Here is a 26,199-nt window from a genome sequence, read left to right as displayed (position 1 = left end):
TTTCAAACTCAATTGTCTATTTAGACTCTTGATCCTAGTTTTGCATTATTAAATTAGAGGAAGAAATGCCTGCCTTTCTCTGATTTAAGTGGCTAAATAAAAAGTCACTTATTCAGAAGAAAACAGAACTACCTTAACAGCCAGACCAGGGGTCCTCAAACTTTTTAAACCCGGGCCGGCACGCGGATTAAGTGGCAGGAAATCATCTGCGGCTGCTTGGTTTCCCCCTCCAACCCCTGGCAGAGGAGGTTCTGTAAATATCGGGGGCCGGATTGATTGAGGACCCTGGGGGGGCCATATCCAGCCCACAGGCCGTAGTTTGAGGACCCCTGAGCTAGACAATGCCAGCGATTTGTAATGTACCATTTGAGTTTTCTGCCATTGACCAAGTGGCCATGCTAGCTCCATTTACAGACCAGGGGAATTCCTGCAAATTCCACTTAAGAAAAGGTGTTGCAGCTGTTAACACTTTAAATTCAACCAATTACAAACCCTGTCCAATGCAATAAAAATAATCACAGCAGGGTTCAAGATAATATACTCCTACTTACACGTTTTTGGATGAGGTGGTTCTGCAAAGGGGGCTGCCTCGGGTACGGGAAGCAACTGTTGGACAACATTATCAGCTGCAGGGGCTGAATAAAATTGTTCCATATGTAATGGCTCCAATATTCCTGCTTCCAAAGACACCTGTTCAAGATAAATGTAACCTATATAAATACCCCATCAGACTGTAAAAAAATATAGAAGCCAATTCAACAGGGAAAATTATAAGGTCAGTTGAAAAATTATGGAATTATAATGGAAATAGTAAATTATTTCAGTATTTTCCAAGTACTTCACAAGAAAAAATTTACATTTTAAAAAATTCTGCTGTTTCCAGCACAATAAAAATACACAAACCTAACAGCAGGTACATGACTGCTCTTAAAGACCATCTGGTGAGATATCACAATTTAAAAAAAATATTTTAAGTACTTTAAAATACTTAAATCTATTGCAAGAAATAGTAATTCTTTGAAAATAAAAATTGACAAGGTTTTCTGAATAAGTATTTTCCACTCAGAAGCTTAAATATATGTTTCTGTAGTGTTCAGAAGTTCTGATACTCACCTTCTAAGAAAAAGAAATTTTCCTTCTAAACAAAGCACAAACAGACAAATTCAGAGCAGATGCAAATCCAATAGTACAGAAACAATTATGGATACCATGAAAAAAAAGGGGCCACAATTTTACATATGGTTTTTAGGAGTGCAGAGACAGTTACAATGAGCCAGCAGAATACTCTTAACAGACAATGAGCTACACCTGTTATAGAAAGGCAGCTACATCCTTTTATCCCCTAGAATGCACCACATTACAGTTTGCTATGAGAACATGTTATGAAAACTATGTCACCTAAACAGTTTCACTTTAAAGTTCAATTGGATTTATGAGCTACTGAAAAGCAGGTGGTGGGATCAGGCCGCTACACCTACAATACACTGCATGTCAGCACGACAGCAGAGACTCCTTTTTAATAATCTGCAAAATTCAAAAAATGATCCTTTTGGAAACTTTTTTAATGTGCATCAACATAAAAATGTATATTATTTCATTTCAATGCTCAAATATATCAATATATCATGCCCAGACTAATGCCACAAGCAGAGTTCACTATTGAAATTCACCAATAGCCTGTAACGAAGCCAGATTAGTTTGGGGAAACAGACAGGTCAACTGTCAGACAATTTAAACTACAACATCTTAAAATAGTTTTAAAATATCAAAGTAACCTAAATATAATAATAAAATAATACTAAAACATCTACAAAAAAGCGTAATTTAAATGAAAGTTAAATCTGTATGTGATGCTCAAAAGAATTAACTTTGCTGCTCCTAGAACTGCTGGGGACAAAGGTTTAAAGTGGTTTGTCTTTCTTAAGTTTTTATGTCTGCGAAACAAGTCTTCCTAGACTGAATTTATTTGGTCAGAATTAGACTTCAAACAACTCTGATCAGGTTTAATTCCACTAATTTCAATGTCCACATCTAAGTGGCCTATCACATATGTGAAACTGGGGCATAACTCCTTCACTGCACTTGCTCCCCTCTCCTGCATATTTCAGTACTCAGTCTGCCTCTGCCACCACTCAAAAGAGATCCTTGCATACTTCTGAGTCCTGCTGTGAAGCAGATAGTCACAGCAAAAAGACAGAAAGATGTACAAGGGAAACACAGCTGGTAATCTAATTTTAGGATAGTGCTATTGAAGTTGCTTTAAATAAAAGCAATGACTTGGAATATTACTTTTGTTGGTTCACAGTTGTTTGCAAAATACAGTTTTGTTTTCATTTTGAGAATGAGCCTACTCTGTGGGTACCTAATTTGCCCATTTAGTTATTTAAAATCTTTTAAAACCAGCCCTAGGCAGATTTTTCACTCGAGCTATACTCACAGATCCTTTTTTTGATTCAGGAACATCTGGAAATTGAGGCTGTTCTGCTTCATACTCTAAAAGTAAAAGGAAATATAACATTTATCCAGAAGACTTAAAAAACATATTTATTTTCTTCCTAAACAAACATTAATTTCTAAAGATATTTATTCTGGCTTGAAACAATAAAAATTTGTATACAACAAATATTTAACATGAAACCTAACGTTTTAAAACAAGTAAGAACTTTAAAGCCGCTTGGCTTGGCTTGAATTTAGACCGAGGCTCTCAGTGACGAAAGAACCCTTTATTGGGAAAAAGATTTTTAACCAAAATAATAATTTAAAACATTTTAATGTAAGTAAAGCACAGGCGCTTGCATGGAACTAACCGTTCTTTTTACTAGTATATAATGGTGCCTTTCAACTTGGATTCCTCTATAAGCATTTAAATCCTCAGGCCATTGCCAAGTATTACTGGCTCCCCTTTCAAAATAACTAAAAAAAGAGCAAAAGCAGTACATGATCCACACAGATTACTGAGTGAATCAGAGTAAGAAAAATAATGGAGCGGGACAATGAAAAAACTTTACAGATAAGATTACACAATACAGAGAACTCTCACAGCCAAACCCAGCAAGTTTACTGTTCTACCATTGCAATTAGGAGATTCACCAGCACTGCTGATTCCACGTGTGCGACAGATGCCTCAGCTGAGTTCTATTCGAATAAGCAACTTTATTCCTGCATTTACAATGGCTGTTTTAACACAAAATACCTCCTTTAAGGCATTATCAAGTCCTAAACGAAGAGAGCCCCGTTTGGCCCCTCAGAAGCACGGTGCCGCTCTCCCAGCTTCCCACCAGCCCGCTCTCCTCAGGATCTGGGAGAAGCCCAAGACTTTTCCTGTCAGCAATGGGCTCTGACAACGCGAGCCCCGCACCCACGGCGCTGGCATCACCGCTGCGGGGGTTGAGGGGCAAGGCCCCGCGCAGAGGGGCGCTTCTCCCAGAGGAGGGGGGACAACAGTGTCACGCAGCGCTGGGGAGCGGGAATGCCTCGGGGCTGGCCCGCAACGGCGAGGCGGAAGCAGCCGCCGCGCTCCCCGCCCGGCCCCGCAGCGCTGAGGGGAACTGGCGGGAACCCAGGCTCAGGCAGCAGCGAGGCGGGGCCCGCACACCCGCCTGCCCGAGGCGGCGAGGCACGGCGCCCCCCGCCCCCCTGGGGTGCCGAGCGGGGCCGGGCCGCCCCCTGCCCGCGGCGGCGAGGCGCTCTCACCTGCGCACACCCGCTCCCAGAGGCCGGGGGCACCGCCCGCCGCCATGTCGCGCCGCGTTACCGCGGCAACCGCCCGCCGGTCCCCGCGGTTCCTGTTCCGGGGCGGCGGGCGCTGCACGTGGCCGCGGCAGGTAAGCGGCGGCGGGCCCGGCGGGGAGCCGCGCTGTCCGGGGGCTGCAAGCGGGGCGGGCCCCGCCGGGCCTGGCGCCGCGGGGCGCTGGGGGTGCGGCGGGCGCGGGGCTGCCCCGGGCCCCTCAGCGCGGAGCGGGCGCCGCGGGCGGGGACCTGCGCGAGCGCGTGCGGGCTTCGGGCAGGGTTTCGGCAGGGTGCGGGGCGAGAGGCGCCCAGGGACGCCCCGTGGGTTGGTCCACAGGCTCACGGGAGGTCGGGGGTGGAAGGGACCTCTGGGGATCATCCAGCCCAGCCCCCGCCACAGCAGGGTCGCCTGGGGCAGGTCACACAGAGCCACATCCAGGCGGGTTCTGAACGTCTCCAGAGGAGGAGACAGCGCAGCCTCTGCGGGCAGCCTGTGCCCGTGCTCCGGCACCCTCCAGGGAAAGGAGTTCTGCCTCGTGTTCAGGTGGAGCTTCCAGTGCCGCACCTTGTGCCCGTTGCCCTTGTCCTGCCGCTGGGCACCACTGAAAAGAGCCCGGCCCCGGGCACTCGCCCTTAAGGCATTTGCAGACCTTGAGAAGCTCCCCTCAGCCTTCTCTGCTCCGGGCTGAACAGGCCCAGCTCCCTCAGCCTCCACCTTAACTACTAAGTTACTGATTTAATAAATGAGAAACCAAGTAGTAATAAAGTTTCTCAGCAAAGGCAGGGAGTGCCACCAGATGGGTACCAAAGGCTTCTCTGCTGTAACCTGTCCATAGGCGTAAATGTCCCAAGAAAGGAAACAGCAAGGACAAAAAATCAGAAACTGAAGCAAAGTCAAGGTGATGACTAAGGTGCCTTGAAAGGATCTTGTAATGCTAACTGGGCAATAAAGTGCTATGAAGGTCAGTGTTAAATAAATGAAAAGTCATGCATATGTGGAAGACCACCTTAACTATTCATATAGGTCAGTAAATACATGCTTTGTCATTTAGGAAAGGTTTTTAGAGGGTAGATATTTCTGTGAAAATGTCACACTCAGCAGCTGTCAAAAAGACAAATACAAAGTTGCCAACTAACTAGGACAGCACTAAAGAACGAGACAAAGAATAACCCCTGGACCACTCCAGTGGACGGTTACTTGCAGTGCTGCATGCGGTTTTGGTTCCCTCCATCACAGAAAGCAGACTGTCAAGTTGGAAAAAAGCACTGGGGACAATAAGAGATACAGAATGGTTTCTGAATAAAGGAAAACCAAATAGACTAGGACTTGGGTCATCTTGTTGAAGCAGTGCTCATAACATCTTCGTTTTGGTTTTTAGGATGGTTATACAGAAAAAGAGGAAAGAAGTTCATGAGGAACCTGTACAGAAAAAGAAAAAATTGAAAAGTAGCAGGAGCCAGATCATTCAAATTGAGAAAGATAGTCAATTTGTCATTAAAACTGAGGATGACCAGCTTGAGACAAAAACAAAGGTAAAGAAAAAGGAAAATTTAAAAGATGAATGTTTAGACCAATTAGAACTGAAGAACAATAAGAAGAAAGGCATGAAAAAGAAGGTTAGCTCTGAATTAGCACATTCAGAAAGCTTTGTGAATATGGAATGCCATCTGGATTCAGAACCTCAAGAAGAATCAGAGGAACAAATTAAAACTCTCAAAAAGAAGAAAAAAAAAGTCCAATGTCATTCCCGCTTATCACTGGAGAATAATCAGAGTAGTGATGTGAAGCCTTCACGTCATCATGCAGATGGTACTGAGGAAAATGAATTTACTTTTAAAAAAAGCAGAAAGATTACTGCTTTGTATTTGGAATTGGATGGTAAAGTAACTAAGAAAAAAAAGAAGGAAGGCATTTTTTCTTTGTCATTAGAGGACATCCAGGACAGTGAACATAAGCAGTCTGAAAAAGTTTGTAAAAAACAACGCAAATACATTTCACAACAAACAGCTTTTATGGGCAAACCCCATGAAACAGATGTTATCCAGAATGATGGGAAGATTTATGTGAGAAGACAGAAGAGGAAGAAAGGTAAGTCCAACTCCTTTTTACCACTAGCAGATAATCAGGACATTTGTGGAGTTCCCGAGAGCCTCATTGCATTAAGTGACTTCAGAAAAAGGCAAAGAAAGAATTCCCAGGAAATTACATTGACAAATAGTGAGGAAGAGGACACTGCCGAGAATTCTGGAAGTATTAAAGAGACCAAGAGGACGAAGAACAGAAGTAAATGTGTGTCTTTCTTAACATGTGAAGATTATCAAGACTACAGTCACAGAGTTCCTGATGAGCCTCTCCAAGCACAGCAAGAGGCTGAGTCTGAGGAAAAAGAGCTTTCTGGAAAAAAAAGCAGGAAGAATATCAAGGGTAATAATGAAGTCATCAAGAAGAAAAAGAAGAATCAGAAAAAGGAGGAGGACACAACATACCCAGAAGGTTCTTTAAACAATGACAGCGCATCTAAAAGCCAAATAATAACACTACTAGAAAACAATAAAAAGAAGAAGGAGCGCAAAAAGAACAAAGAGCAAGCTGAATGTGTTACAGGGGATGTTATAGATAAGGTATTATGTGATAGTAATCACATGACCTGTGACAGAAAAAGGAAAAAAAGAACAAAAGAACCACCACAGGACTTCACTGAAGACCCAGTTTCAAAAGCAAATACAAAAAAGATCCGAAGGGAAGACATGGGAGATAAGACATTGGTAAGTTATAATGAAAAGGGTATCTTTGCTAAGGAATTGGAAGCTTTTTAGGTAGAGTTTCCTATTTTGCAGGCTGTTGTGCCTCTTCAGACCCTTAGGTTACATTTAGGTCAGTAGGGGCCACCTCAGGGTTTTGAGGAGCTGGATCAGCTGCTCTATTGATTTCAGCAGGTAATAGCTGCGAAACACTGGAGGTTTTTTAATGCCTCCTGGCTGTAGTCATCTAGTGTTTCAACTGAGAATGTAAATACTAAAACTAACAGCAAGTACTGGCACAAAACTAGCCCGAGTCATAAATGTTCTATCCCTCCTTCAGTTGCTCTTAGCAAAGCGGCAACACTCCTATAAAACAGGATTTTAATACCATGTCATTTAACTTGAGCAGATTGGTAACGCTGGCAGCATGAGTGCATCTGTGTGTGTTAGAGTCTTCCTCAAGCTGTTGCTGTCATTAGTGCTGGAATTGCATAGTATTAGAAGCAAGAGGGAGATTAGCCAAAGCTGGTTGTCTAATTTGGACAAAACTTTAGAGAAAATCCTAAGAATCCTAAGTGTAGGCTAGGCCTAAAGCACTGATGTATAAATTCTGATAGAAAAATACTAGAGAACAACCTAAAAACAAATTCTTAATTAAAAAAATACATCTGTGCAACAAAATAGATAGACATGAACTATGTAAATTATAACTGAAGGTAACTGGAATTGTGTCCAGGCTGACTGTTAAAGGAAATCCTATCCCAGAGTCTTGCAGTACTGCCTTTTCTGAGGTGAAAACCAACATGGAAAGGAGCTGATGAAAGAAGAGGTTTCTTCTTTGATTTTTTCCCCCAGAAATCAAGACTATGAAGATCTGGGTTTATTGCTTTAACTTTTTTTTAAAAAAACTTTCTTCTTTTTTTATTTAATTAGGGTTATGTTCTAAAGCTATGTCAGTGCCTAAAGTTAGTACCTACGTGCCCAGCCACTAAGCTGTGAGATGCTGCTTAAACAACTTTGAAAACAGCTCATTGCAAGTCATTAGGAGCTTGGGTTTTTTTTTCATAGGTAATGGGAAACTGCATTCCAGTTGTGGGTTTTTTTTATCAAGAACTTTGAATGCTTGGCTTGTTTAAAAGTCGAGTACTAGCTATTAAGCATCATTGAGGATTTTTGTGAACAGGGATGGAGTGAGCTATGGTGCTAGCTGCCTCTCAAGCACACTTCATGGTGTGCTTTGCTTTTTTATGCACTCATATACACAGTTTCTTCACGTTCTGTGGAAACCTGGCAGCTTTCTGGTGTCTAGTGCTAATAATGAAATATAGATTTATATAAGCAGATTCTTCAGCCTTCATGGAGACCCAGATACAGGCTTTTTCCACAAAGGTTTGTGTTGAGAGTGTGTATGCTTATCAGTCATTAGGTGAGCAGATGTTTGGGGCTTTTTACTTCGGTTTCTCCTTTTGACCTTTCAAAGGACAAGGTGGTTTTATTGCTGGAGTATATTTTCTGATTAAATTGACATTGCCCTTTTGAGATTGTTAGACATTATTTGGATTCTTGCAGCTGCTCACATTCTGCGGAGGCAAGATAAGTCTTAACAATGACATGTAAACTTGCATGGCCAATTACAATGGAAAACACAGCAAATACCTTGTAAACAATTGAGGAGGGTGTAGAGTGATGTCTCTTTTGTTTCCCATATTCAGCTCTGTTCTTTAATAATAGAAAGCACTTCAGATACTGGAGATTGAGAAGTCTGGGTAAATCAGCTCTAGAGAAATCTAGTTCCTGCCAGGCCAAAAGACACTGCTGTAATAAATAGCTGATAATGTTGGTCTTCCATTTACCTGTGCCATAGTCCTGAACCATTTTCTAGTCTACAGTGTCACATGCTGCTGCATGCCTTGGAAAAACCCTCTGTTGGGCTTGTGCAACAAGCAGAAGAGTAAGTTTTTAAGACGGTGTGGAGTGATACCCACTTAATACCAATGATTGATACTATTCCCATTGGATGCCATTTCAGTCAGCTGGAGCAGAGTGAGGAGTATACTCAAGTTGTGTGCTTCTCTGAAGTTGTTTGCTGACAGATAGCATAATCCTACCACGTGTGATTGTGCTCCCCTTCCATGTAGTTGGGGGAAGACTGGCACACCTCCAGAGGGGGTAATCGCCTTCAGGAGGTCAGCAACAGCTACGAATTAGTAGGCATGGGGGTGCACCCCTCCTCCTTCCGTGTCTGCCACTTGACCTTCCAGCAAAAAAACCCCAACCAATGTTGCAGCTGTTTGCAGAATCTGTCACAACAGGTTTCCTGCTTGTGTTTTAATAGATCTGAAAAGACAGTTCCAGGCCATCTAAAAGTAAAACGGAGTGGGGTTTTTTTGGTTTTGTTTTTCTTTTCATCCAAGGGAATGAGCTCTTCTTATTGCAGACAGTGTTCTCGCGTAGCTTTGGAAAATGAGGTAAATCATTTTAAATGAAACTGTAAACCCTCAAAAAAGTAACAGCAGCTTCTGCTGACAGAAGTACGTTAACAAATCTTTTCCGTGTCTTAGTGTTCCCTGGCTATTTCATGCTTGGATTATTATGGTAGCTATATCAATAGATCTTCCTTTTGGCCATCTTTTCCAGGCTGGTCTGAAGCTTATGGCTCTAATTTACCACTATCCTTGACTTATTACTTATCCTGTTACACTGGATGCCCAAAAATCTTACCCTTATTACAAATTTGGAAAAGAAAGGCTGAGAGCAATGATCTGGGAACTCCAGTCAATGGGAGCAAAAGCTGCTGAAGGGCTGCACTTTGTGAAGTGTTATTAGTATCTGGGCGCTTGGGGATTCTGCCACTGATTTACCTCCTGCCATCCGGCCCAGCCATTCCTGCCCTGGCTGCTCTGTCGCTTCACATCAGCTCCCTGGTCCTCGCTCTCAAATGTGGAACTAATGTCCCGTTGGCTGCCATTGTTGGAGGCACTTTGTGTATGTGTCACACCTTTCCCTGTGCTCTTTCTAGTCTGGAGACTCCTTGGGGACAATCATCTACTTTGTAGTTGTAGAAGACGGAGCACAATGCAGCTGCCTCTTCATTGGGTTTTTTTGTGTTTGGGTTTTTTAAGTGGCTAGTGGGATCAACATGCCTCAGGCTTGTCCTGTGCCATCAGAGGGGCCAGTATCTTACCAATTTTAGATTTTTTTTTCAAAAACTTTTTCTGCCCCTTATTTCAAGTATAAATGTAAGCTTTCATGAAATGGTTTGATTTGAAATTACCATGTCTCCAAATGTTGATGTTGGCAGGTTCATTTTAATGTGTGAATTAAAAAAAATCCCTTATTCTCTTTGTTAAATCAAGGATCTCTTCCTTGGGGAGAAAGTCTCTTCAGAGAAATACACAGGTTTAACTGGCATTTCCCGCTTAGATCCAACTATTTCTTCTTGCCCCAGAATAGTACTACTGTATTGCTTAGTGGTTTTATACTACTTTCATAGTCAGAGCTGTGTACCTTGAAATTAATGAGAATAGATAAAAATACTCATACAAGCTTTTTCCTGTTTTACAGGTACAGGTGGATGATGTGGATGATGTAACTATTGTGCAGGAAAAAAAAGGAAACTGTGATGAAGTTAGCATAGACAAGGTATGCTTTGTCTTAATTGTGCAAGATCTAAAGCAAGTCAGCATTTAATGTTTGCACAGAATTTGTAACAAAAAAACCTGCTTTGTTGCTCGTCTATGCCAAGATGTCCCTAAATAGAGCTTAAAATGTGCTTTACCTTCCATGGGTTAAGTCCAAAATGTACAGCTCTAGTCAATGTCAAAATCTTTCCAGTACCTTATTAGGTTAAACACAGGTTTCTTCGCCTCTCATCAGTGTTGCTGTTTCAGTTAGCTGTTACCTGCAGTTAGAAGATTAAACATACCTGATACAGCCACATGTTCATTTAAAATACCACTAGAAAAATCACATTCTTGTGTAGAGTGTGAAAGGATCACATCCAACTTTTTAATTATCCTTGCAAATTTCTGAAGATAACTATTTTATTCTTCCCTTATCTTTTCATGGTGAATTAAATTAACTGTCATTTAACACACAGAAGATAGCATCTTGTGCTGGTTTTTTCTGCATGCTAGGTGAAACGGCAGGCTCTGCAAGAAGAAATTGGTAGAGAATCTGGCAAAACTAAGGTTTTCAGTCCCAAAATGGAATGGGTATGTATGAACTTAGACCTCGATCTGATGGAAGTACCATGCCAGGAGAGTCTGGGAGCCAACCAGTGAACTACAACAGCAGATAGCATTGTACAGTGCTGTAATACCCATCATCAGTCCTCAAAAGCAACATTTTCTCTGGTTCCTCTGGAGAATGAGCCATGACATCGCTAGAGAAGCATTTTCTGCTTACTTTGAAATGTAAATAATTCTAGGCTACGGATATAGCAGTCACTGAATTGTATCTATCTGAATTGTTATCAGGAGGACTTTGCAAACATTCAGAAGCAGGGGTGCACGTGGAAAGGTAAAAGGGATGATAGCGTGTGTGTGTGACAGTCATTCCTCTCCTAATTTCCACATCTTTCCTCCACCTCTTTGAAAAATGATTCTTTATTCTTTGCTTTTGCATCCTACTCAGCCTGCCTCCTGACAGGTTTACAGTAAGCTAGTGGAAGCTGTTGCAGTAGTGTTTAGCAGGGGTAGTAAGATTCAGGAGAAGAGAAAGCTTTGCTAGGAACTCAGGAGTCTTTGTTGTTTCACAAGACTGCCAGTATGCCTAGAAAGTTGACATAAACCTTAAACAAATGCCAGAAACAACTCCTGTAGGTTTTTACATAGTGTGAGGCAGACTGCAGTAGCTCTGGAACTCAGCTATCTAATAGTCTCTGAAGTCATTGAGAAAAATTACATCCTTGGCAGGGGATCTCAGTTCTTTGATGCTCATCTCTCTCTGTGTAGTAGTATGCAGAAGAATAGAAGCTATGAAAACTAATTAATCAGCTTCACAAAGAGTGAGCTGGAACTGCTGCAGCAAAAACTGTATGTAGTGCCTGCCAGCAATTCACTTAAAAAAAATTACAGGGTTTGACAAGCCATGATTATTTTTGCATCTGTGCAGATGTCTGCCATTCCAAAGGGAGGACACGTATTTATGTGTGTATGTGCATGTGTCTGTGTCACAGACCTGGGCATATATGGCACCTTGTCTTTGAACAAGGTAAAAAGACTGAAGTATTATGGATAGCTTTCTTTCAGTAGCAGGTATTCTGGCCTGTGATAGTGAATGATACCCCAGCCTTGTGGTTTTTTAACTTAAGAAACCTGCTACAGCTTGCTTGCAATACTGTGCAGTATGCTGTGTGTCATGTTGGCTGTCTAGTGGAGAATGACTGTTCCATGCAAGCCACAAATGTTCAGTTGGAAGGATTTCAGGCTTACATAAACACACCGCTAAATTCACATTTTTTTTTCTTTTGATGTAGCCAGCTCAGTCTAATTAATGATGAAACATTCTTGCATTTAATATCACCCCCAATTTTAAAGAAAAACCTCAGGAGTAGCAGTCCTGGCAAAAATAGTTATAAATGACTGCATTGACTCCTGAGCTAGAGCTAGGAGCTAACAGATCCTTAGATAGTGAAGGCTGCTCATAGGTAAGCTGAAAGTTCATAAACTTTGTAAATCATATGATGTATCTTGGGTTATCCACAAATGGCCAAATTCTGATTTTACTTGGACAGTGCCTGTATTCTTAGAAAGGAGACGGTATCTGCAAAAAGAAAAATCCTGAAGGAGTGCACTAGTTAAAGAATGCAGCGAAAGGAGAGTACACCAGACTGAGAGGCAGGGGAGGCTTTAAGAGTACTGTACGTAGTCCTGTTGGATAAGGGTATGCCCTCAGGTTTTGCACCCTTGCAGTATTAGTAGTAATTAGTGGGATGAGAATGCAAATATTACTTCGAGCATGTAAGCCAGATTGAACAGTGTCTCCAAAACTAACAACAAAACACTGCTGAAAACAGCAGCTACCTGACTAGGCAATAGGAAAATGAAAAGGTAACTGTACAAAGTGATGGAGTGAGAGAGAACAAGGATCAAGTTTGACAATTATCCTAGAATAAGAGAAATGATTGTGCAATGCCTGGCTCTTTGAGCTAGGTAAACGTTATCGAGAGAGCAGAAAAGCCAAGATTCCTAGAGACAGAGGGAAAGGAGATTCTGAAAGTGCATTAAACCCTGTCTCCAGGTTAAATGAACTGAAATGGTAATGAGGATGCACCCATGCAGGGTTATGTTGTTCTTTTATCACCTCCTTCGAGAGGTACTACCTGTGGAAAAACTGCTACCCAGTTCTGTCAGCCCTGTCAGGTTCTGCTCTCATGGTACACACCTAGAAATTGTCTTTCTTGGTATTACTTAATTTTAGTGTTAATCTTCGTTTTGCTTCACAGGATACAAAGTTTGGCCAGTGGAGTACAGCTGCTTTTCGAAGTTCTGAGGAAGAAAAGAAGTTTTTCAGGCTGATGGGTGGCTTTAAAAAGGGTTCAGTGCCCGTCCAGAAACTCTCAGCAGCTACAAACAAACCGAACATGGCTCTGAACAGGGAAGGGGAGGAGAAGTTACAGCAGGCTCTGAAGATGGAATTTGATAAAGCAATGGACTTGAAACAACACAGAAGAATTGGTCTTGGATTTCAACCTGCTGCTAACAAAAAAGTATACATAGACAAATACACATCTAGATCTATAAAATTTGAAGATTAAAACTCTGAAGTAATAAAAGGAATGAAAATTCAACACACAAATTTCTTTTTACTTTCCACATCTTTTTACTTGAAATCAATCACAAGATGTTTAAGAAATCTGATTTATGAGGCATTTTTAGTACAAGTTTTTAACTGCATATCCCAGATTATGTGGAGCTGGGTCCTCACTTCAGCTAAACAGTATGTTTGCTCCTGATAACTAACCAGAGCTTTTTGCCTGTCTTTGAGCTATTTTTGCACTAATAAAACCAGTAGTAAAACATTTGAAAACATCTCTCATGGTGGTCTTGCATCAATAAAGAAACCAAAGTTATACTGTGCTCAAAAGACAACAGGGAAAAATCAGTGCCTGCACGAGGAAGGGGAATGGTTGGGACATTTGTAAGTCTGCTGTAAGAGTTTCCATTTTACAGAATCTGGAACAACTCCACACTGGGTCTAGAGCAGTACATTTGCCCCCAGAGGGCAATTTCTGCCATGCCACAGCTGCTTAGTGTAAGCCACTCGGCAGTCTAGAGGGTTCAGAGTTTAATCCCACTTACCCAGATCATGGTTTTCAAGTCCAACAGGAAGAATCATCTACGTGCTGTTGAGAGTTGTTTTGTCCAGCTGCAGTAGGGAAAGCTAATTTCAAGTGGGACATGATAACATGCAGTACTATCATTTCGTTACCTATGCGTGCTTTATACAGAATTATGTAAGGAAAGTCAGTGTACTTAAAATAGCTATGTACCAAAGGCTGGAAAGGTTCTGTATCAAGTTGATACGACTTCATAAGTATCTTGTAATCCTGCATATATATGGCTTAAATATATAGTCTGTACCAGAACCAAAGGGTCCTAAGTTTAGTTCTTTACAACCTTAACAAAAAAACATGTATTTTGGGTGTACCCCTGCTTCAGTAACCACTGAGGAGATGAAAAACCTGCAACAAGAAGGAAATAATTTGGGTGGTATTTATTATCAGCTTGCTAACTCCTTAAATATATGGTCCTAGCAAAACTCGTTACTTGTTTAGTCTTAAGAGAATAAAACATTTTTGTGCAAAAATTTATCTTAATATCCATATAAAGATTTAGGTCATTAAAATACTGCCACTGAGCAAAAGCAGCAATATGGTTCCTTACCGTGGGACGGAAGTGGCGAGAGTGACATTTTATTCGGTGTAACAGCAGTACATCTAAATTCCACAAGGGTAAGGTGATAAATTTGTATACATGAAGAAACCACCTCAGAACAAACAGACTAACTGCAAATTGTTTTATTCAGTGATAATGTACTTTGCAAATATAGAATACTTTGCATACATTTCCATTTTCCTTTGCAGACAGCACTTAAAGATTCCTTCCATTTCACAAAGCACCACTGAACTAAAATGAAAGCATAAACATGTCCATGAAGATGTACTGTAGAAATTAGAGCAGTAACACCTCAGCCATTTTTCTCTTCTACTGGAACTGACCAAACCAATGTTGGCAGCATCCCAAAGCAGAAAGACTATTCTGCAAGTGCGGTGAAGTTTGGAGGCTGTGAATTGATCATGCAAATTACCTTTTCCTTTGTTGCTAAAATGACAACAGATTAGATTTTGAAAGGCTTTTGCAACTATAGAGGTTCAAAATACCGTTTACTGAATCAAAAATCAGCATTTAAAATAGGAATATAGCGGTAAAACCGGAAACAGAAATTCAGGTTAAATTATTGCACTCAGAACAGTTTTACCTTTACCTGTGCCCAAGTAAATCTTGTCACACTAAGTGAAATAAAAATACATTCAGCTCCTCCAGTCAAAATCTAGATTAGTGATTTTTTGCCTTGGCTACAAGCTCTCTTGTACAGATGACTCCTTGGAAAAAAGGCATTCATCAGGTCCTGGACTGCAGGGGAAGCCGAAGGGCCAAGTCTGTCAAGTGACTCATTCCAGGTTGTTTGCTTTGCCTCTTGATGTATTCTAGCGTTTTCACCTGGGTAAGAAGAGAAAGATTTTTAGTGTCTTTTCTCATTTCATAGCCCATCATTTAATATATGTGAAGGTGTTTTAATAGACACTCATGATTTTCCCTAAATTTCACTGGCTACATGAGCACTTGCATTTCTTCCTCCAGAGCTCATTATCATGTGCATCTTAAAAGGCTCTATGCCGTGCAGTTCTTCCACTAAATAGAAGTGCTGCATTTATCTTAAAGATAATTATCTGGACTGAAAAAAAATTATAGCACCCAACATTTCCAGGTTCCTTCATGTGTGAAATATTTTAAAATGCTAGAAAGATACAAACCACTTCAAATAAGACAAGTTGCTTATTCATTAAGAAACATTTAAAAAATAAAGGGGGGGGTATTAAGCTAATCTAATTTTATTTTTTAAGAGAGCAACTTGTAAAGAGATCAGGTTTATTCATATCAAGAAAATGTTACCTTTTCCCGAATGAGGAGCTGAAAAAGATCCTAAGAACTAAAATTTCCCTGCATTATCTGTTTTCCTTACCATAGTCTTGGTGTCAGCAAAGCCGTGTTTCTGAGCAAGATTCCAGAGATTGACTGAAAGCTGGTTTAGTTTGTTGTTTCGTAGATCTCCATGAGCTAGAATAGTGTTAAAGAAATAGAGTGCCAACTGGCTCTGTCGCTTTAGGGTCTATAACAGAAAAAAAAATACATCCTATGTTACCATATAGTCTTCCCAAAATATCCAGCATAACATCACTGTGTTCTCTGAACTCTTAAAATGCAAGGGGCAGGTACACTGCAATAATTTAATACACAGCAATAATTACAGACACAAGAATACAGACGCAGTTTTCAAGCTCCATTCAAAATGCAACAAGTAGTGGCAGTCATGAATCAACCTACGCTGCCGTAAATAAAGTAATTACACAAGACTCCTACATCTCACACCACCTTGGCACAGCACAGTGTGAAGCTCTTGACGTATTTTTAACTCCAGACTCCCTATAATTGCACAGCAATCACCCTCCCACCAAGCAAACTTGCACTTACAACACTATAGCCATGTATTTTTTTAGAGACCACTATCATCAATCTAGATTAACGCAGCTTCAGGCTTTTTCCAGCAGTCTATTCTACTGCTTATTTAACTGAAGATGTTTTTCCCTGCTATTCTTTCACTGAAACCTTGGTGATACCAACATACTTGCACCACATTTGCAGCTACTTTCCCTAGAATTGCTGAGGAGAGACCTTAAGGAGGACCCCCGCTTCACGGTTCCCTGCCATGGGGGAGCACCATGCCCTTCAGCCTCTGTGGAGGAGTTCTGGGGCACAGGCAATGCTGCACTAGGCTTACAGGGTGCTACCACCCTGATCTGGGTTGACTGGAGAACAGAAGTAATTAAAATGCTATTGCAGATTCTGCCTATTCCGACAGAGGAAGTTTGAAAAAGCTAAAAGGATGAATTATTACTGGATGCATCTGAGATGCAGTATTTCTTTATATTGCTTCGCAGCAGCTGCCCTTTGGTTTTTGTTCAAGACAGACCGCTGATAAAAGCATAGCTCCATCTTACACAGGAACCACAGCAGCACAGTCCCAGGTAAAACAAAACCGTCAGCTGAGCACCTCGATTAACAAACTGAACACTTCAGCCCTCTCAGTTCAATGCACGCTGGGGTAGCTAATATTCTGTGTTCAGATACGAAGTTACAGGAAGAACGAGGCAGAGACTGGGGTAAGAGGAGTGCAGTGATCTCCGACTTGTGTGCTCCTAACATGATATTGATACAGTGCAGCTCTGCCCTTTCCCTAAGGGGCCGAAAGCAAATTGATTTCTCACTGCCAGTAGAAGGGAGGTCAGATGCTATTAATCAAAGATACGGCACACACTGAGCTATCAGTCCTCCAGATTAATATGGCAAAGAAAGCCATGCCATTAAAGGCTTGGCTAACTAGGAAAGAGAACATAGCATGCCCCAAACTAGGAGCATCAGGCTGCTCCTGTGTGACACAGAGTACATCTGTATGTGCAGAAAAAACGTGACACATCAGAAACAGTGTGCTCACCCACGCACGCATGCATATGCAAGGCCCAGAGCTGCTCAAGGCCACAGGAGAAGGTCCCTAAGCACTACATTAGTTACATGAAACTACCAAGATGACAGCTTTTCCTCTAACAGTTATCTACAGTAGCATTTCCATCCCAATAGCTCCAAAACCTGTTCATAGCTTAAAACTACAACCATCATTTGGGAGTGTTGAACTGTACTCCCTACCAGATACAGAAATACAACTGATCAGTCTAGTCTGGTAGTAGTAACCGACAGCAGAAATACAACTCAAAAAGACAATAAAAGGGAAAGCAGTTATGCTTAAATGCTTAACCATTACTGTAGTATTCCTCTTGTAAGACTAACATCCCACAGGGAAATACAGATACAGGGTACAGCCAGCTAGCCCGTGTTTTGCCATATTATTCCCAAGGCATCCTGCCATATCACCATGCATCCTGGATTAACAAAATAATCTATATGACCTAAATTTTTTTTTTTCCCATTGACCATCTAATGCCCGTGAGCCTTCTGCTGAATACAAACTTCAAAGAAGTTCCTGGGAATTGCTTGGAGGTTTCCTCACAAGAAGTGAGACAGTTAAACTATTGGGCTGAATGCAAAAGCAGCAGTACTCTGGTCTGAATAGCAGCTAGCGAGGGCTTCCAGGCAGTATCAATGCAAATACAAAATCCCTTCTTTAAAATAAGGATAGTATTTTGACTAATTTGAAACATATGTACTTCAAAAAGGATCTAGAAACACATTAAAAAGCTGGAAGAATGAGATGCACTTTAACCCTCATTGTATTGGGGTAGGCATAACAGACAGGATTTTGGCATCTAGTCATCAGTTGGAGAATGCAAAGCAAAGAGAGGCAGGCTCAGGTATGCAGTAAATCCCACCACGTCTGGAAACTAACAAGAAGAGTCAGACAAGGCTTCACATGATGATGAACAGGAATGTTTGTGTAACATGGCACCAACCTCCAACCCGAGGGAGATATCTATGCCAGCACGCTGCCAAGCCTGCTGACATAACTGAGATTGAACTGTGGGTAGCACTCCAACTCACAGGATGTATTCACAGGCAGCAAGGAGAAAGCAACAGCTCAGCTATTTGGCAACCACATACATCATGGGACTAGCAATTCCCACACCAAAAAGAATTGCCAGCCTTCTAGGCAGTGCATTTTCCATAGTCTTTGAAATACTGCTGATGACAATGAAACAAAGAACAAACTACATCATCCCAGAACGTGACCCCTGTGTCTTAGCCCCTCCACCAAAGTGCAGAGCAATGTCCAAATTTCACAGTGTAACAGAAAAAAAATAATGGAATCTTTCATACAATGGACCATGCAACATCGTATTTCATAAAATTCTGGCTCGCAATTCAAATATTCATTCCTGCCTTTCAGTGACTTTTGCCAGACATCTATGTCATAAGAATACCCTGAGCCTTCTGTTAGAAAGACATCTGTCTTTAGATTTAGATATGTTGCTTCTCTGAAGGTGCATCTGACCCGCTGCTGCTCCCATGTACAGCTTTGAAATAACTGGCTCTGTGACTTGTTAACAGTCCATCTGTGGCACCTTAGAGCTCAGCATGGCCTGTAAGGCTCCTTTAAGGGACTAAATATATCAATCTAGGCTGATACAGCATCGTTAGTATCACCTGAGCTATCTAGCTCAAAATTAATTCCAGCACTACTGTGATACAGGTGGTTATATTCTTGTGATCCAAATCAAGCAGCCTTGCTCTTCCTCAGAAGCTCTTACGTGAAGCCCTTCAGGAACCTTGTAACATCTGTTAGTTTGCTGGAAAACATCACAGGCTGCATGGGGCACACCAGGTGCTCAACTCTCTCATTACACGACTGTCCTGACACGGGATAAATGAAGCACCTAGCACCAACAGTAGCTGATACAAGTTCATTTATAATAAAAGGAAATAAAGATTTAAGAAGAGAAAACACCAAGAACCAAGCTGCAGCTGAGAGCTCACATACCACACAAGAGGATGCATATCCCCTATTTCACCACTCCTTTAGCACACCGAGACAGTCAGAAGAGAGCTTTTTTTCGATACAGTCCTTGAAAGAGCAGTCCAGAACCTCTCTCCAGAATACTCAGAGTCTCAGTGACAGCGTCTGCTGGTGCAGGGTACAGTAACGCTAGTTAAGGCAGGCTGAAACGTTTTACTCCCAAGCTCTCTACACTGGCACCACGGTAGGTTCATCTCTATTTCAAAGTCCTTAATGTATTTTTAAAGCTTTCAATATTCATAGCGTTGCTCACATCAGTTTAATTTCCTTCTAAAATTAATCCAACAAAGATGTGCTCCATGTGGAACTTGTGGTTCATGAGGACCAGACCATACTTTCCAAAGCCACGCTCAGTAATCCTGCTGTAGGCCATTAGCAGAATCCCGATTTATTTATTTTGGTTTCCACCATTTACCAAGTATCTTACAAACATGCAAACCCAGTGTTTCAAATTAAACTGCTTCTAGACTTTAAACCCCACCAGCATGCCAGAGACAATGATGTAATAAAAGGATTAATCTGGGAGTTTGGACTCTCCAACTCTTGAGACAAAGAAGTGGAGTTACGTGCCCGCAGCAGCCACAGTTCCCCACCACCCAGCACTGAGCACCCACCGCCTCGCTGAGCCACCAGCAGGCAAGCAGCAAGCGTGCCAAACCAGGCACCTCTGCCACCTCCAACGCCTTCTGAAACTGCAGCAGGTCAATTCTCTTTTCTCCCTCCTTCCAAAGAGGAACATCATGTTTAACCATCTTTAGAAAACCTTGGCCAAGGGCATAAAATTCTTCAGGATGAAGAACATCTTCTCAGTTTGAAGTATACCCACACACAACAGAGAACTATGTCCAACTCTGCCTCTAGTTCAGTATTCAAACACGTGAAATCAACTGAAGTTTATATAAAATTCAAAATCAGGGGTGTTGATAAAACCTCAAGAGCATACCCAGGAATTGCCTTCTACTGCTCCATCTTTGATACTATAAAGAGTCCAACATTGATCATATGGTACATGGGAAGATTGCCATCCTAACATGGTACTGCCAAGGACACGACATATTGGATCAAAAATCGTGCTTGACTAAAACATACTCCATCTGGACATTTATCACTTGAGTAGCAACAGGCAAGATACTTACACTCCTAAGAAACCTGGAGCGTAAGGTTAGTTTTCCACCCACAAAAAGACCGAGAGGATTCACTGATACATGCTCTCATGACCAGAAACAGCTTGTACTTTACAGAACCGTCCCCAACTGAACATTTCCATTCCAACACTGTCACATAAACGAAGCATTCTCTAATACTGCAAAAAGACCACATCGTATTAACGTAAGATGCATTGTTCTCCTCCAACTTGCCATTTCAGTGAAAGCATTTTACTGTGAGAAAAATTTATTTGCCTTTAAAGCTTTTAAAGGAAAAGAACCAATAAAAATGCAGAATCATCACAGGCTTGTTCATTTAAATAAGCAGCCAAGAGGATGAATAATTCAAGGTCACCAACACTGAAGCAATCCAAATACCACAGTGATCTTATGATGGGTTCTACTTTAGCACAAATGGAGGTCTCTGACAATACTCTCGTCACCTCTATTTCCTCAGCGACAGCGGCTTCCTCAAAAAAATATTCATTCTTACAAAACAATTATTATTGAAATCTCCCAAGGACTTTTACTCAACAAAGCAAAATAAATGTTCCCCCTTTGTAAATAAGGATGGACAGAGAAGTAAATCCAAGGCCACAGAGACAAAAGCAGGGCAAGGACCTATATCCATGCTGCTTAGCTTTAAATCCAGTTTTCTATGCAACAACTGCTTCAGTGAAGTAACACAGGATCTCATTACTCAAAGTATTAAGCTTGAAAGCAGAAAAAAAAAAAAAAAGCCCCTCAGAAACCACAGATTTCAAGCCATAAAAACATTCCCACCTACATACTCCATACAGGAGTCAGATGCAAAAAAATCCTTTGCATACAACCCACAGTCCTGATAACTGTTAAAAATCTTGTTCCAATACTCACTTGGACATTCTTAGGTGTCCAAAAACGGTTGTTTGCTGCTGTTACTGTTCTGAAAAAGAACTGCTGTTCACAGTGGTGTACAATGATGCAGAGGCATTTGAGCAAAGGATTTATTCATCTTACATCTCTATAATTGCTCAAGGAAGGATAAACAGGATAGTAAAAGCAGAAAAAAGGCTAAACAGCATAGCGCCCTCCAAATATGTATCACCCAACAGATTCTGTATTGGCAAACACTACAGCCTACTGTGCAAACAAGCTATATAAAAAAATTACATCAAATTTATCATCACCTCCCCTCCCATTCCAGTCTCCAAGCCACAAGTTTTCTGTCAATATATAGCAATTCAGTAATGGGTGATTAGGAAGTTGTGGAAGTGTTCAACCTCAGAAACTGTTGTGCTAATGAACCTGTAAGTTCGCATTATATTAGTAATACTGAAAACATTACTCACCTGGTTTTCACATAGAATCCATGAAGCTATATTTGGTTCCTCAGAGCCTCTGAACTCCAGTCAAGAGATCCAGTAAGCTGCCTAGAGTTTTCTTTATTTGACTTTGAACAAATATAACCCTGTACTAAAAACAGATAAAGCCAAAACACCTTTTCCCTCCCCCTGGCATGTCTCTCCTGACTTCATCCTAGTGTCTGGGATTCAAAACTATTACCAATGAAAGGTGGTTTCCACTGTATTCTACCCAGTAACAGGCTAACTGAGACTTCTTACTTTGCCCATTAGAGAATTGGACCTTTCAGGCTACTGTAAACAGCTGGCAAGAAAACACTGTTTATTTATATAGAGAGAAAGTTAACAGCCAGGAGGAAACGACAGGAAGGACAGACATGGAGCAGATTTTAAGCATTAACTATACTGCAATCCAAGGAGTGACTGTGGCACTGTCTCCAATTCTCTGTCTTAAGCCAATAATTGCAATACCAGCATCATGGAGCTCATTATAGTCAGAGAGACTCTCATTGGGAAAAAAAGTTACCCCACACTGAGCATCATATTTCCATAACCAATCTACACCAGGATGCAAGCCAGTTAAAGCTAACCGTAACCTCACAGAGCATCAGGTTTCCATAACCAGACTACTACACCAGGACTCAAGCTGGTTAATTTAAAGCTAACTCCAGATGTGCTGCTCTGCAATCATCATTGTGCACTGCAGCAGGATCACATCCTTTGGTGCACCACCACAACTGATCCCAGAATATACCAGAGTACCTTCTACTGCTTGCCTGTTCCATCAGACTAAGCACACAGCTAAGCAGGTAACTTTAGCCTGCATCTTAAAAATGTATTATAATGGCTACATGATCTCTTTCACATCATTAGGTCTCTCCACCACAAGCCTGCCTACGTGACTGACTCACTTTCTAAACAAGTAAAGTTACCTAATTTCCTCTTGTTGTAAGGCTCCTGGAGCTTTCTAAAAGACCAATTCCTGGTCAAGAAGGTGGTCCATTTATTCAACTCCAAAGTAATTTTGGTTTTGTATTAAAAGAAGCTGAGTAAGAACATACCTCTTCTTTTCCAAGGGTTTTCAGATGATCCAGGATCTGTGCTATCACTGTTTCACACAGTTTATTAATTTCAGCCAGGAACTTCGAGTCTCCACCATACAGGGTATCATTGGAATCAACTGCAGAAATGAATTCAAGCTTAGGTCTGGCTAAAGAGCCATGCATTTATTTGCTACTGAAAACACCAGCCATTTATAGAAGACCAGATTTGGAAGTTATAAAATGACCCTTGTCCATGAAACACAAACAGAACAATCTTGTTTCAGTGCTTACCTCTTGGTTGCATACTATGATCTCTTGATTTTAGGAAAAACAACACTGAAAAGAACCTTCCAGTTTAAAGTCAGTCCTGTATTCCTGCATGCAGCCAGGTTCAAAATTATCAGCTAGACTTAAATGCAAAGCAGTATATAGTGTCAATATTCACTTTTTTCACAGACACAGACTCCCTGCTCCCATTAGTTTAGGAAAGTATGGCCATCATCTTCAATGGCAGCAGGACTGGGCCAAAAAGTTTATGTTTTACTTAGTGAAAACAGCAAGATTTTCAAAGGAAACTGCTTTTATTTTCTTTTTCTATTTTTTCCCCTAAAATAAAACCTTGATTACCTCAAAGTCATGAAGAGAAATTCTGAATGTGTATTTTCAATTTCAAACATGTTTAAGGATTCTGAAGCATTTTTTTAGAGGGAGAGAGCTCTTGAATGTTTTAGAGCTTATATAACTGTGATTTTAAACATGTGGGTTTGGCCTCATTTATTTATGAGGCTTAACTAAGAAGTAGGTTACAAGAAACTCGTAAGTTTAAGTGTGTTCTGGGTAAATCAGAGAGCATGTAAGATTAAAAGTGATCCCCTGTTCCCAGGTAAACTTCATTTAAGAAGCTAAGGTACGTGGTCTACCTAGAAGAAAAACCATCACCCAACCAGGGGAAAATTTACTAACTTTTATTTCCATGCTTCTCTCAAGTGAAATTTAATTTAGTTAGATTTCTCATCTTGGAATTATGCAGCTATTTTGGTCATATAGAAAAAGAGAGTGAAAGAAAAAGCACCTAAACCATGTTTCCTTACAGAATTTGAACAGCAGATCTACTATAGAGTAGCTGTTCAACTGACAACTATTTTCTGTGCTGCTGTCATGGTTGTGCTGCTGTGACAGATTATTCACCAGAAGAACTGCAGAATATATTCTAGCCTGCATCTTTCTGAAAGCCCGGTACAACTAAAAGAAAAAGCTAAACTAGCTTGGCCTATCAGACTAATTAATCTTGCCAGTATGCTTTAAAAGACTCAATTAATATTCTACCTTAATTTAGTAACCTCCCTATGATCAGAACGCAAACAGTCAATTTTTAGAGCATATCCAAATATTACAAAAGGACTACAGCCATTTTATAAAATGCAAAACCTTTAGAAATTTTTTCTAGCCATTCTGAAGATTTTTGCATGTTGCAAACACAATTTCCAAAACTGAAATCCTGCCTTCAAAGCAGCAAATACGTAACTTAAATAATGAAAACTACGCATTACATTCTGAAAACTGGAGTTGTGCATAAATGTGAATGAAACACACAGAGGTATAAACCAAGTTGATACTTCAGACTAAAAGAAAACCCTCCATAAAGTTCTAATATTTACTTGAAAGTTCACAATTGTAAGTATTTGCACCAATACCACCAAGAACAAGCCAAGTAAACCCCTCTGCACAGATTCACTTTAAAGAACAGACCAGCCCGTACATCTGTTTGGGAGCCACCTCCTGTGATTATTTCAAGTTACAGTATCTGGACCTGCATAAAAAATAATCCATCCTGTACAGCTGACTACCACTGATCTTCATTAACCTGTTACAGTGATAACACAATACTACAAACTGCATGGTGGAACACAAGGATCCAGAGCCGCCCTTATGTATTACCTTTATCTACATGGTAGATATATGTTTCTTGAGTCATTGCAGACAGCAGATGCAAAACATTAGTATAAATCCTGACTTTGTCATCGTTGTTATCCTCCCAAGTGTAATCCTGGATCACATTTAGTAATCCTCGCACAAGAAACAACACTCCTTGTTCTGGATGGTCCTACAGAAAAGAAAAAAGATAAGTCAAAAACAACACCACAATTACCCCAAAACAAAAATGGGATTATTTGAGGTCATTCAGGGGTTTAGAGTCACAGTATTAGCTCTATAAAAGCAAAGACTATAATATAATTAAAGCTGACAACTACTTTTCTTAAGTGTGCTTCCTGCAAATCCTTTTAAAAAGTTGTTCCAGTTTCCTTCTAAAAAGCCCATTTAACCCATAATCATAAATTTGATCTAGGCAGCCTCCACAGACAAATTTGAAATGCTTTGTTTTTGTCACTGGGGAGTAGTACAAAACTAACTGTCAGCTTCCTAACAGCTAAGCCTTTAAAATTAAACACAATGGGTAGGTTTCTTAAATTAAAATAATGTCAGTAAGCTAGAGAAACAAGTATATTACTTATATAATTATGAGTTTCAGAAGAACACCTACACTGGAAAGTCAAAGTTACAGACAATTAACAGTGTTTTAATATGAAAGGAATATAAAGACATCTGCTTTACATAAGCTATGAGGTTTTGCAAGTAGTTTTAATATTGCACCCAGGGTATTTCAAGCTGGCACTTGATGCAAGGATACCAACATATGCAGGACAACTCACAGCCCACTGGGAACATTTCCTTCTGATCATCTATCCCATAAAGTAAATAGGAGAGAAAATTATGGAAGCTAATTTCTGAATCCTAGTACTCATTAGAAGTTCTTCATTACTGAATATGACAGGCTGGATCTTCTGGCTTCAGTCATCTATTAAGGATCTGAATAATTTCTCTGAGCAGCATCCAGTTTTGACACAGCCTTCCTTTAAAGTCTGACTTCTGCAGCCAGTGGACAGCAATGACACCCCACAGTAGCAACCAGCCTGTCCCTTCCAACAACCCAGCACCTCCACACTGCTGAACATGCACGGCTTGGGAAACCCCTTCCATTGAAAACAGACAATTCACTGCTCTGATGATGAGGATTTGGACAGCACTATACTGTGTGTGGCTTCACCAAACATGTAGTCAAAGAAAAAAGGGAGGAGGAAACCATAAGGAATGTTTCAGTGAGGAGGAACAACCTACCTTCTCCAAGGACAAATGAATAAACCTCAAACCTTTTTTTTTAATATGCCATGATACTGAGCCAACCCTTGCTGGGAAAGAAGACTCTTCCCAGAGAGGGCCAGAGCCGTTAACAGAGGGAGAGAAAATCTTCAAGCCTTAGGTTTCCACTGCAGTGAAACGTTGAGAGGCAAAGGCCTGTCTTCTCTACACTCAATGAAGTACCTGGGC

At 40.9% G+C, this 26,199-nt stretch overlaps 3 protein-coding genes across 6 annotated transcripts in view; 1 reads left to right on the top strand and 2 right to left on the bottom strand.

Annotated features, from left to right (window-relative positions):
- Positions 1-3,787, bottom strand: part of IQCK (IQ motif containing K) — a 50,502-nt gene extending 46,715 nt beyond the window's left edge. Inside the window, exons 1-3 of the mRNA XM_056334492.1 lie at positions 3,694-3,787; positions 2,438-2,493; positions 552-690 (exon numbers count right to left, since the gene is read on the bottom strand). Of these exons, the coding sequence (XP_056190467.1) occupies positions 552-690; positions 2,438-2,493; positions 3,694-3,739 (241 nt within the window). The 5' untranslated portion in view covers positions 3,740-3,787. The remainder of the gene's footprint in view (positions 1-551; positions 691-2,437; positions 2,494-3,693) is intronic.
- Positions 3,537-13,505, top strand: KNOP1 (lysine rich nucleolar protein 1). Of its 3 annotated transcripts, none has more exons than XM_056334487.1 (5): positions 3,539-3,824; positions 5,109-6,495; positions 10,036-10,113; positions 10,608-10,685; positions 12,920-13,505. In XM_056334487.1, the coding sequence occupies exons 2-5, from the start codon at positions 5,110-5,112 to the stop codon at positions 13,229-13,231; spliced, it is 1,854 nt and encodes a 617-aa protein (XP_056190462.1). In that variant the 5' UTR covers positions 3,539-3,824; position 5,109; the 3' UTR covers positions 13,232-13,505. The 3 variants fall into 3 exon arrangements, with proteins under 3 accessions (XP_056190464.1, XP_056190462.1, XP_056190463.1); XM_056334488.1 differs by lacking the exon at positions 3,539-3,824 and adding an exon at positions 4,424-4,691; XM_056334489.1 differs by lacking the exon at positions 10,608-10,685 and having other exon boundaries at positions 3,537-3,824.
- Positions 13,506-14,479: 974 nt separating this feature from the next.
- VPS35L (VPS35 endosomal protein sorting factor like) overlaps positions 14,480-26,199 on the bottom strand; it is a 56,669-nt gene continuing 44,949 nt past the window's right edge. For both annotated transcript variants that reach the window (XM_056334484.1, XM_056334485.1), the window contains 4 exons: positions 24,751-24,916; positions 22,831-22,949; positions 15,721-15,867; positions 14,480-15,197 (listed from right to left, as the gene is read on the bottom strand). In XM_056334484.1, coding sequence (XP_056190459.1) covers positions 15,099-15,197; positions 15,721-15,867; positions 22,831-22,949; positions 24,751-24,916 — 531 coding nt within the window. In that variant the 3' untranslated portion in view covers positions 14,480-15,098. The remainder of the gene's footprint in view (positions 15,198-15,720; positions 15,868-22,830; positions 22,950-24,750; positions 24,917-26,199) is intronic.

Source organism: Falco biarmicus, chromosome 4, assembly GCF_023638135.1.
Source record: "Falco biarmicus isolate bFalBia1 chromosome 4, bFalBia1.pri, whole genome shotgun sequence".
Lineage (NCBI taxonomy): Eukaryota > Metazoa > Chordata > Aves > Falconiformes > Falconidae > Falco > Falco biarmicus.
Note: the sequence above shows the minus strand (reverse complement) of the source record. Positions and strands in the feature narration are given on the sequence as shown.